Source organism: Suncus etruscus, chromosome 9, assembly GCF_024139225.1.
Source record: "Suncus etruscus isolate mSunEtr1 chromosome 9, mSunEtr1.pri.cur, whole genome shotgun sequence".
Lineage (NCBI taxonomy): Eukaryota > Metazoa > Chordata > Mammalia > Eulipotyphla > Soricidae > Suncus > Suncus etruscus.
The window spans coordinates 111214310-111224607 of NC_064856.1; the positions used below are offsets into that span (position 1 = coordinate 111214310).

The 10298-nt window shown below is 56.4% G+C and overlaps 1 protein-coding gene across 2 annotated transcripts; it reads right to left on the reverse strand.

Moving 5' to 3' along the window:
• Positions 1 to 492: 492 nt before the first annotated feature.
• C9H11orf24 (chromosome 9 C11orf24 homolog) lies at positions 493 to 9811 on the reverse strand. Of its 2 annotated transcripts, XM_049781223.1 has the most exons (4): positions 9674 to 9811; positions 6313 to 6460; positions 2162 to 2339; positions 493 to 1639 (listed from the first exon to the last, which is right to left on the reverse strand). In XM_049781223.1, the coding sequence occupies exons 3-4, from the start codon at positions 2235 to 2237 to the stop codon at positions 630 to 632; spliced, it is 1086 nt and encodes a 361-aa protein (XP_049637180.1). In that variant the 5' UTR covers positions 2238 to 2339; positions 6313 to 6460; positions 9674 to 9811; the 3' UTR covers positions 493 to 629. The 2 variants fall into 2 exon arrangements, with proteins under 2 accessions (XP_049637180.1, XP_049637181.1); XM_049781224.1 differs by lacking the exons at positions 6313 to 6460; positions 9674 to 9811 and having other exon boundaries at positions 2162 to 2444.
• Positions 9812 to 10298: the final 487 nt, after the last annotated feature.

The following is a 10298-nucleotide window of genomic DNA, read 5'->3' on the forward strand; positions in this document are numbered from 1 at the left end:
TCTGTTGTATAAATATGGAGTTCTAGGGTAGGGGTGAGTTATACAAGTGGTCCATAGTTCTTGGGGAGCAGCTGCTGCCTTACTGGTTGCCTGAGGTCGAGGGCACCTACTGGGCCCAGCAGATCTGGGGAGCCACCTTCAGAATGGGATTCAGCAGGGCCAAGTTAGTGCATGCTCGGGGCAGGAGAGACACCGAAGATGTGACAGTGTTACCCGGGTCCTGAAATCTGGCAGGTCCTGCTGACGGTGCCCCCTAGGGGACAGAGCCAAGCCAGGCGCCCCTCATGTGGGAAGGACCCTCTTCTACAGCTTGGAGGGGTGGTGGGTAAAGCTTGACACGGGGCACAGGAAGCAGTCATGGCTTTAATTCTGGCCAGGGTCCCCCTAGCCCTTGTGGCAGGGTGGCCGCCTGTGCCCTGGGTGTGATCAAATATAAAAATAAATATGAAAAACATGTCTTGGGGGCCGCGTCTGCCGGCAAGTGTGGGGTCCCCATCCCTCTCTGTGTCTGAGGTGTGGGGTCACGCCTTGGGGCATCGGCCTTGTGCCAAGGTGCTGGGCCCGTGGTCGCTGTCGGCCCGTGCAGGGCTCAGGGTTGTGTCTACCAGGGTGGGTCCCCTGGGGTGCGGCTAGAGCGGGGTGTCGGCATACATGCCGTTGATGAGGTAGTCCACCTGCGTGTAGTCCTTCTTGCGGTAGCTCTCCCGCATCTGCAGGCCCAACAACGTGGCTGCCGTCAGCAGCAGCGCCACCCCGAGCACCAGCGCAGCCAGCAGGGAGTTTTTGCTGACGGGGGTCGGTGCCCGCGGCTCGGGGGTGAGCAGGTACAGGGTGCTCAGCAGGACCCCTGAGTTCCCAGGTGTTGGACTGGCTGGGGCCTCAGGCCCGTGGGGCTTGGGGGTCCGGGATGTGACCATCTCGGTGGGCCCCTGCGAGGGTGGCACTGGGCTCTGGCTGGTGGAAGGCGAGGGTGCCCTGCTGGTGGCTGGCGAGTGGGTGGGGGTTCCAGGGGTGGTCCCCACGGTGGGAGTCCCTGGACTGGTTCCCATAGTGGAGGTCCCCGGGGTGGTCCCCATGGTGGGTGTCTTCAGGGTGGTGCCCGGAGCCACAGCGGGGGACGTGGGCTCCAGGGCCGTGCTTGAGGGCATGGCTGTGGTCCTAGGGGTGGATGTGCTGAAAGTGGGGAAGCCAGCAGGGGTCAGGGGACTGCTGGGGGTGTGTGTGGGAGGGGCAGGGGTGCCCAGCGGGGCACTGTCATTGGTCCTTGAGCCGGCGGGTTCAGGGACACTTGGGGTCTGTGTGGTCAGTGCTGTCCTGAGGGCTGACGGGCGGCTGTTCATGGTGGGGCCGGCAGCGGCGGTGGAAGACAGGTTTCGCAGGGCTGATGTTGGGGGACCTTGATGAGTCCTGGGGTAAGGGCCACTTCCTGCAGCTGTCCAGGGGCTGGTCTCTGTCCTGTGTGGTTCGGGGGTAGGGGCCAAGGTCCCTGAGGTTGCTGGGACGGAAGATTCCATCCCCACTTTTGGCATCTGCGCAGGCGACGTGGCATTGGTGGTCCAGGGGGAATCCGGGGGAACGTCTGGAGGCGACGTGAAATTGGGGAAGATAAGTCCGGTATCCAGAGTAACATTTTTGATCACTGAATTTGGCAGGATGGTGAGAGAGGGCAAGAGAGGGAAGAGAAGAGAGAGAAGGGGGGGGGGGAGAGAGAGAGAGAGAGAGAACATCACTTGGACTGGTCTGGCCCCTCCCATCCAAGAGTGACAGCCGGCATGGGGGGAAAAATTTCACCAAAAATACTAAAGATACCCCGGGGGCTAGAATGATAGCACAACAGGGAGGGTGCACACAACAGACCTGGGTTCGATTCCCAACATCCCAGGATCCCCTGAGCCTAGCAGGAGTGATTTCTGAGCTTAGAACCATGAACATCACTAGGTGTGGCCCGAAAACCAAAGTAGTAAAAAAAATAAATAAGACCATCTTGAGTCTCAGAGGTCTGGTTGGGGGGGGGGCTGGGAGCCCCTAACCTACAATGGCCTGACAACCCTTTTTGGCTTAGCTGGAAGGTTCCGGGGATGCTAACAGGCCAGGCCAGGCCAGGCATCAGGAGGCAATCCTAGGGGAACTGTGAGGTGTCTGGGGTCACACGGGGACTTACATGGCACAGTAGGTATCTCCTGGCTCTCCGCCAAGGTCCAGAGCAGAACCCAAACAAGCACAAGGGTCGTCCACATCTTGCAGGCACCCGGGATGGAGGCCAGACCGCTCCCGGGGCACCCGGCTGGCTGCTCTTCAGGCTGCTTCGGGGTCCCTGCAGCCAGGCCAAGGATTCTGGACTGGGAAGAGGGGTGTGTCCCAGGGGGATGCCAGTTGCTCCCATCCAGAACATGACCTCACCCCACCCCACTGACCACTGCAGGAATTTCCTGGCCCTGAAACTCCCCTCCTCTAGTGTTCCTCTCCCACCTGGAACTTGGAGTCTGGGAAAATATGGGGAGGGGCCACCTTAGCACCATTCACAAAACCAAGGCGGTCCGCCTGCTCCCTTTTCTTCCCAGCAGACCACAACTCAGGTCACATATACTGAGCATGCCTGAGACAGTTGGCTGTGTCCTTCAGAGGGACAGTGCTAGGCCACCACTCATCACCCACCAACCCATCAATTCATCTATTCAACTACCAACCCAACCACTCATGATCCATGTATCTGGCCAACTCATCCACCCATTTACCCATCTACCCACCCATCAACCATCCACCCACCCACCTACCCATCCATCTATCCATTCACTCATCCATCCATCACCCATTTACCTATCCACCCACCCACCCACCCATCTATTCAACTGTTCACCATCTAACCACTCGCCCACCCAACTATTCATCCATTCACCATCCATTTGCCTATCCATTCATCCATCCATCCATTCATCTATTCACCCACCCACCCATCCATTCAACTGTTTACCCATCTAACCACTCACCCACCCAACTCTTCATTCATCCACCCTTCATCCATCCATCCATCCATCCATCCATCCATCCATCCATCCATCCATCCATCTACCCACCCACCCATCCATCTATCCATCCACTTACCCATCCACCCATTCATCCACCCATTCACCCATCTAACCACCCAAATCACCTATCTATCCATCCATCCACCATTCATCCATCCATCCATCGTCCACCACCCACCCATACATTACTCCTGTTCCAGGCAATGCACAAACATGGAAAAGCTAGAGTCCCTTCTGAGGAAGCCAGAGCAGCAGCCCTTGCAAGTGGGGACTCGAAGTGGGGGCCTGAGCCTGCTTGAAGGAGGGCAGGGCTTTCCCAAGCAGGCCCTGAGGAATCTGAAGGCGCATACTCGGGCACTGTCCCAGAAGGGCCGCATGACTGAGGAGGACTGAGGCTGCAGGGCCCTGAGTCAGTCCCCAGCACTGACTCATTGGGGTGTGGGGATCCTAAAGCTTAAAGATGGGTGTGGCTCATCCAGTGTGGGGTGCAGGAGAAGGCTGCTGAGCCTGGATTAGAGGCACGAGGCAGCTGGTACATTGTGGGGCCAGAGTGGTCCTGAAGGAAATGGAGACTGGGGAAGGGGGTGAGGTTGACCACAAGAAGCTGCAGGCCGAAGACAGGACTGCAGAAGCCTCACTGGATAGGACAGGGTGTGGGGAAGGTGGGGCACAGAGGGGTGGGGAACACCATCCTCATCCCAGCCCTGCCGTTGGGGGCGAGGGAGAGGGGGTTTGGCTTACATGTAGCCAATGGGGTTCTATCCCTGGCATCCCATATGGTCTCTGAGGCCTACCAGGAGCGATTTCTGAGCAGAGTCAGGAGTAAACCCGGAGCACCACCGGGTGTTGAGGAAAGGAAAGGGGAAGGGAAGGAAAAGGAAATGAAAAGAAAAGAGGGGCTGGAGAGATGGCATGGAGATAGGGCATTTGCATGCAGAAAGACAGTGGTTTGATTCCTGGCATCCCATATGGTCCCCCGAGCTTGCCAGGAACGATTTCTGAGCGTAGAGCCAGGAATAACCCCTGAGTGCTGCCGGGTGTGACCCAAAAACCAAAAAAAAAAAAAAAAAGAAAGATGAGAACGGAGCAATGGTGCAGTGGTAGAGCATTTGCCTTGCACGCAGCTGACCTAGGACAGACCGCAGTTCGATCCTCTGGAATCCCATATGGTCCTCCAAGCCAGGAGCGATTTCTGAGTGCATAGTCAGGAATAAGCCCTGAGTGTCACCAGGTGTGGCCCAAAAACAAATGAGAGAGAGAGACAGAGAGAGAGAAGGAGGGGCCGGAGAGATGGCATGGAGGTAGGGCATTTGCCTTGCATGCAGAAGGACGGTGGTTTGAATCCTGGCATCTCATATGGTCCCCAAATTGAGGCTGCCAGGAGCGATTTCTGAGCGTAGAGCCAGGAGTAACCCCTGAGCGATGCCAGGTGTGCCCCAAAAACAAACAAACAAACAAAAAGAAGACAAGAGATAAGAAAAGAAAGAAAGGACTTCCCTAGGAATCTGGGCCCAGATACTATCACTGTTCCTTCCTGGGAATAGCATGGACTCTTGGCCCCAAGGTGCGGTCCAGCCACCTCTGGTCGCCTCCTGGTGGGAGGCCAGCCCTCATATATGAGGCAGGCTGACCTGCCCCCATGACTCCCACCCTTCATGTCCCGAGATGACCCCCCAAAAGCTCCTGGGCCCCCCAGCCTCTCTCAACTCCCATCATGCCGGGCACCAGAACTCAGGCACCCTGGGCCAGGCTCGGCTGACAGGGTGCACTTCTGGCCCTTCAGGGACACCCCCACCCTGAAAGCAGCCAGTGTGGCAAAGGGGCTGGTTAGGGCCCTCTATACTCAGTGGGCACCATGTGGGCTCTGAGACTGAAGACACCCCTCCGGCACCCGCACAGCCCTAACATCCCCAGCAGCGTCCAGAGTAGGTTTGGCTCCGGCACAGCCTGGCTGCGCATGTCCGTGTCGCCCTGGAGAAAAATGGCCCCTTTGTTCCCAGTCATGCTTGGGGTGGGAGCGAGAATGGGGGGACAGGGTGAGGCTGACCTCCCACCAGCAAGTGCCCTGAGGCAGTAGCTCTCCGGAGGCTGAGATGTTGGAAAGCTCTCTGAGGGTCCCCTGTCCTGAGCCTCCAGCTACACCCCCTACTTGAGTTCTGGGAGCAGGTGCGAGGGTCTGATAAGAGAGGCAGCTAAGAGGGTTGAGGGGAAGCTCCACTGGACAGGTCTGATTCGGTCCTACTGGGTGTGGGCCCATAGTCAAGTCAAAGAAAAGAGCCAGAGGGGAATGTCCTTTACCAGAGGGGATTCCCTTTACCTGAGAGAAATGTTTTATGCTTGAGGAGAATGTCTATCTGAGTGAAACATCCTTTACCTGAGGAATATTTCTTTTACCAAAGGAAATGTTCTTTTTTTTTTTTTTGGGGGGGGGGGTCACACCCGGCAGCACTCAGGGGTTCCTCCTGGCTCCATGCTAAGAAATCGCTCCTGGTAGGCTCAGGGGACCACATGGGATGCCGGGATTCAAACCACTGACCTTCATAGGGAATGTTCTTTACCTGAGGGAAATGTCCTTTACCCAAGAAGAATGTCCTTTCCTAGGAGGAAATGTCCTATGCCTGAGGAGTATGTCTACCTGACTGAAATGTCCTTTACCTGAGGAGAATATCCTTTACCAGGGGGGAATGTCCTTTACCTAACTCGATGACCGTTACTGGAGAAAAATGTCCTTTTACTAGACAGGAATTCCTTTACAATATGGCAATATCCTTTGCCAGACAGAGGTAATATCCTTTATTTTGGGGTGTACCATCTATCTCAGCCACTCCAATGGCAGCTACAAAGTCGCAGTGGCCAGGGGAGGCAGCACGGGGCCCCTCCTGGTCTTGCGGTGTCTCACGGGGGCTGAAGACATCGGCTGTTAAGGGCCCTTGGGGTATCTTTCCCACTGCCCACCTCGGCCCCCCAGTCCTGGTGTGGACAGAGCTGCTCTCAATCGAGCTGAGCAGGGCTCAGGGGGTCAGGATACAAAGGCAGGAGCCCAGAGAAGGCTCAGTGCTGACGGCAGTGGGGCGCACAGACGTCAGCTTAGCCCAGGTGCTGTCCCACCCCAACTTCTGCAGTCCTGGAAGTCAATGCCTGGCACTGAGGGTGGGAGGGCTCAGTCAGGGGCCTTGTTCCACAAACTTTCCTTATCCTTTCTGACCTGCAGAGCCCCGAAGGCAACCCAGTCCCCGGTGACCCTGGCAGGTGGCCTACAGGGCAGGGCCAGGCCCCACTCACTCACCAGGGCAGCTGCTCAGGGCTTGCTCCCAGGCCGGCCTCCTCCTCCAGGTAGGGCTGTGGGCTGAGCCCCGGGCAGGTGCACCCCGGCCATGGTAGGCCCTCTGAACTGTGGGGCTCCAGCGAACGTTCCCGTGAGGTGGCCGGAGCATCTGGCAAGAAAAGAGATTCTGTTTGTTCTATTTTGTTTTTGGGCCACACCTGGTGGTGCTCTTTGGGGTTACTCCTGACTCTGTACTCAAGAAATTGCTCCTGGCAGGCTCGGAGGACCATATGGGATGCTGGGATTCGAACTAGGGTCTATCCGTGTTGGCCGCGTGCAAGACAAACGCCTTACCGTTGTGTTATTGCTCAGGCCCCTATTTTGTTTTTTGTTTTTGTTTTAGGACCATATCCAACAGTGCTCAGGGATTACTCCTGGCAGAAATCACTACAGGCCCAGCCCTGAGAAAAGACTCTTTATTTTTATTTTATTTTATTTTTTTGTTTTTTAAGCAACACCGGCAGTGTTCAGGGGTTACTCCTGGCTCTGCGCTCAGAAATCACTCCTCGCAGGCTCGGGGGACCACGCAGGATGCCGGGGATCAAAGCTGGGTCTGTCCCAGATCAGCCATATGAAGGCAAACACCACACCACTATGCTATCTCTCTAGCCCCAGAGAGATTCTTGAGGACCCACAGAGAGTGGGTAGAAGGTCCTTGTCTGTCTCAGCTGGGACAGAAGTTCCGAATCAAAACAGCAAATACAGGGGCCGGAGAGATAGCATGGAGGTAGGCGTTTGCCTTCCATGCAGAGGGACGGTGGTTCGAGTCCCAGCATCCCATGTGGTCCTCCGAACCTGCCAGGAGCGATTTCTGAGCGTAGAGCCAGGAGTAACCCCTGAGCGTGCCGGGTGTTATCCTCCCCCCAAGAAAACAGTTAAAACTGGGGTGGGGTTAGAGCCATAGCACAGCAAGGAAGGCATTGGCCTTGCATGTGGCCGACTTGGGTTCGATCCCCAGCATCCCATAGGTTCCTGAGCCTGCCAGGAGTGATTCCTGAGTGTTGCTGGGTGTGGCCCTAAGTAAAACAAGAAACCCTAGCACCACAGGATAGGATAGGCCGCAGTGTTCCTGCGCTGGGAGGAGGTGTAGCCCAGGGTGGGGTGAGGCAGACCATGGAGGCACTGAGGTTCGCATCCAGGGGTCCCATGAAAAAAATGGATGCACCTATCTGAACAGAGGCCAGCTGGGGATCACACCAGGCACCGTGGAGCAATGACCTTCTAGGGGTCCTGGAAGGTCATGGGGGATCTAGATGGGGGGGGGCAGAGGGACATCACATGGACCTGAGTAGGGCAATATTCGGGTAAGAGTGGTTCCTATTCGACCCGCTGGGCTGCCCCACCAACTCCTCCAAGGGACACCAGGGAGAGACCACACCTGTCACCTGCTTCCCTACACATTTCTAGGCACATGCCTCATGTGTGTGCGCCTAGTCACACCTGGACACAACAACCTGTCATAAAATGAATGGCAGGGAATATATGAGCCAGCTGCAAGGTACTGGGGACATCCTGGAAGCCATGGAGCCCCCCCCCACAGCTGGTGTCCACGTGGGCAGGGACAGGGACAGCCCTCCTGCCCTCCAGGGCTACATCTGCCTCTGTAGATCACACAGAGTGATGCCCTGAGCTGACCAGGGCTGAGCCCAGCCGAGCCCAGGCCTCCCAAGGCCTAGCGGCACCTTCTCCTCCACCAACTGCTGCCAACCAGCACTACAGGCTGGGGTGTGCCTGAGCCAGGGAGGACAAGATCTCAGCATGTAATAAATAGGGGCAAGAAAGACCTGGGGCAGAGGGCAAGGCAGGAACAGTTTGTTTTTATTGTCGTTTTATTTTGTTTGTTTGTTTGTTTTTGGGCCACACCTGGCCGTCTTCAAGGGTTACTCCTGGCCCAGGGCTCAGAAATGGATTCTGACAAGCTCAGGGGACCATATGGGATGTCGAGGATCAAATCTGGGTTGGCCATGTACAAGACAAATTCTTTACCTGCTGTGCTACTGCTCCAGCCTGTTTGTTTGTTTTGTTTTTTTTTTTTATTGTTTTTAGACACATCTAGCGGTGCTCAGTAGTTATTCCTGGCTCTGTGCTCAGAAATTACTCATGGCAGGCTTGGGGGACCCATTGGATGCTGGGATCAAACCCAGGTTGGCTGCATGCAAGGCATCTGTCCTACCTGCTGTGCTATTGCTCTGGTTCCACTTTTTCTGTTTTTCAGGTCTCAGAGCCAACAAGCTAGGCAGAGTTCTCGGCCACACCCCATGAGAAACCCTCCTTGCCCCTAGGGACGTGTGTCAGCTTCCTGACCTGACCCCCTAAGCTTGTTCCCCACAAGCTGCTGTGTTTCAGTTCCACAAGGTGATGGGCCCAAACAAGGGGGGGGGCGGGTCTTCAGGCTTGGGAAGCAGCTGCCATTAGTTCGTTCTGTGTGTTAGTTAGTGTGATGTCATGTGCTTGTCTCAAGAACAAGGTCCCTTCGGCAAACAGGACTAACCGCATAGACCCAAGCAAGGTACAAGGAACCACAGGGCCTTGACAGGACACGTCACCAGCTGGACTTGGGACAGCGGGGCTCAGGGAGCAGAGAAATGTGGCTTCCTGTACCTGGCCATTGCTCCAGGGTCCAAAGAGTGTCTGCAAAGGCAGCCGAAGCCCAGGCATGGGGTGTGGCCTTCACTGCCAAGCGCACTCCCACATCCCTGGACACTGTTATCACATGGGTCAAGGGTCTAGATTTTTCTAGCAACGTGGATGAAACGTGGCCCGCCTTTCCCATCGGGCAGCCAGCATGTATTTGGAAGAAAACTGCCTTTTCTGTGACCTTTCCTGGCCACTGTTCCCTGGAAGGTTAGAGATTCTGATTCCAGCAGTGGGTACAGGGTGGGGTGGGGGACTCCTCAATGACCATCCAGACTCATCACAGGGGAGACAGGCAGGTCGCTGCAGAGGTCACAGATGAGCCCCAAAGGTGGCTGGCCCAGCACCCCAAACTGGATCACCCTGGGGGGGGGGGTCCTCCTATTGGCCTTGGAGTTCCTGCAAAATCTTGAAGCTCCTCTGTAGCAAGTCAGCCCCTGTATCCTCCTCTACTCTCCTCTTCTTCTGGTGCTCAGTGCTCCAATCACAGTGCTCCACTTAAACCCCACGCCTGCCTTCTGCCCCCCTCGACTCTCCTCCTGCCCCCTGGACCCTCCTTCACCCGGCACCTCCAGCTGGGGCCCCCCCTCAATCCATCTCCATCCTCCAGTCTCCCTCTTCCCAACCCTTCCTCCCTCTGCTGGCGGCTGTGACAACATCTCTCCGGGCGGCCTCGCGTGCTCCTTACCCGGACGGGGCAGGCCCGAGGCGGCCCGGCGGCCCTGGAAGCGCCCTGGAAGTGGTCCGGCGTGGGGACGTGGCTGGCAACGAGCAGCCCCACCAGCAGCCCGGCTCCAGGGCCCCGCCCGGGCCGCCCGACAGTGACGTCACTGGGCGGGGACAGAGGGAGGGGCGGAGCCTCGGGGCCGGCGCAGGCGCAGTCGGACTCGAAGGCGTGACCAAGGCCGGGCGTGCGGGCGGAAGCGGTTCTCTCGGCCCCGCCCCTAGCGGAAGTGGCTGTTCCAGAGCCTCCACCTGGTTGCTGCGGGCGTCTCCCTGCAGGGCCCAAAAGGGGCAACCCCTGGCCGTGTTGAAGTGAGGGTGACCCCAACTTTTTCTGCGCTCATGCATGCCCAAATTCGCTAACTCGTGGCTCTGTTGAGCCGAGGGTCACCCCAACTTTTTCTTTTTTTTTTTTTAATTTATTTAAAGAAAGTGCATTACATAATTGACATAACTGATCATAAGACATTAGTTTTAGGAAGACCAAAAGCAACATGATTTTAAAAAAAAATAAAAAAGTGAAAGAAAAACTAAAGAGATGGAAGAGAAAGAGAAGTAGAAAAAGTTCATTAGCAAGTATATTTTTGAAC

Coding starts and splice junctions, on each gene's coding strand:
- C9H11orf24 (XM_049781223.1), bottom strand. CDS start 2,237: ATGTGGACGACCCTTGTGCTTGTTTGGGTTCTGCTCTGGACCTTGGCG. Junction 1,640..2,161: donor GGAGATACCTACTGTGCCAT/GTAAGTCCCCGT, acceptor TGCCAAATTCAG/TGATCAAAAATGTTACTCTG.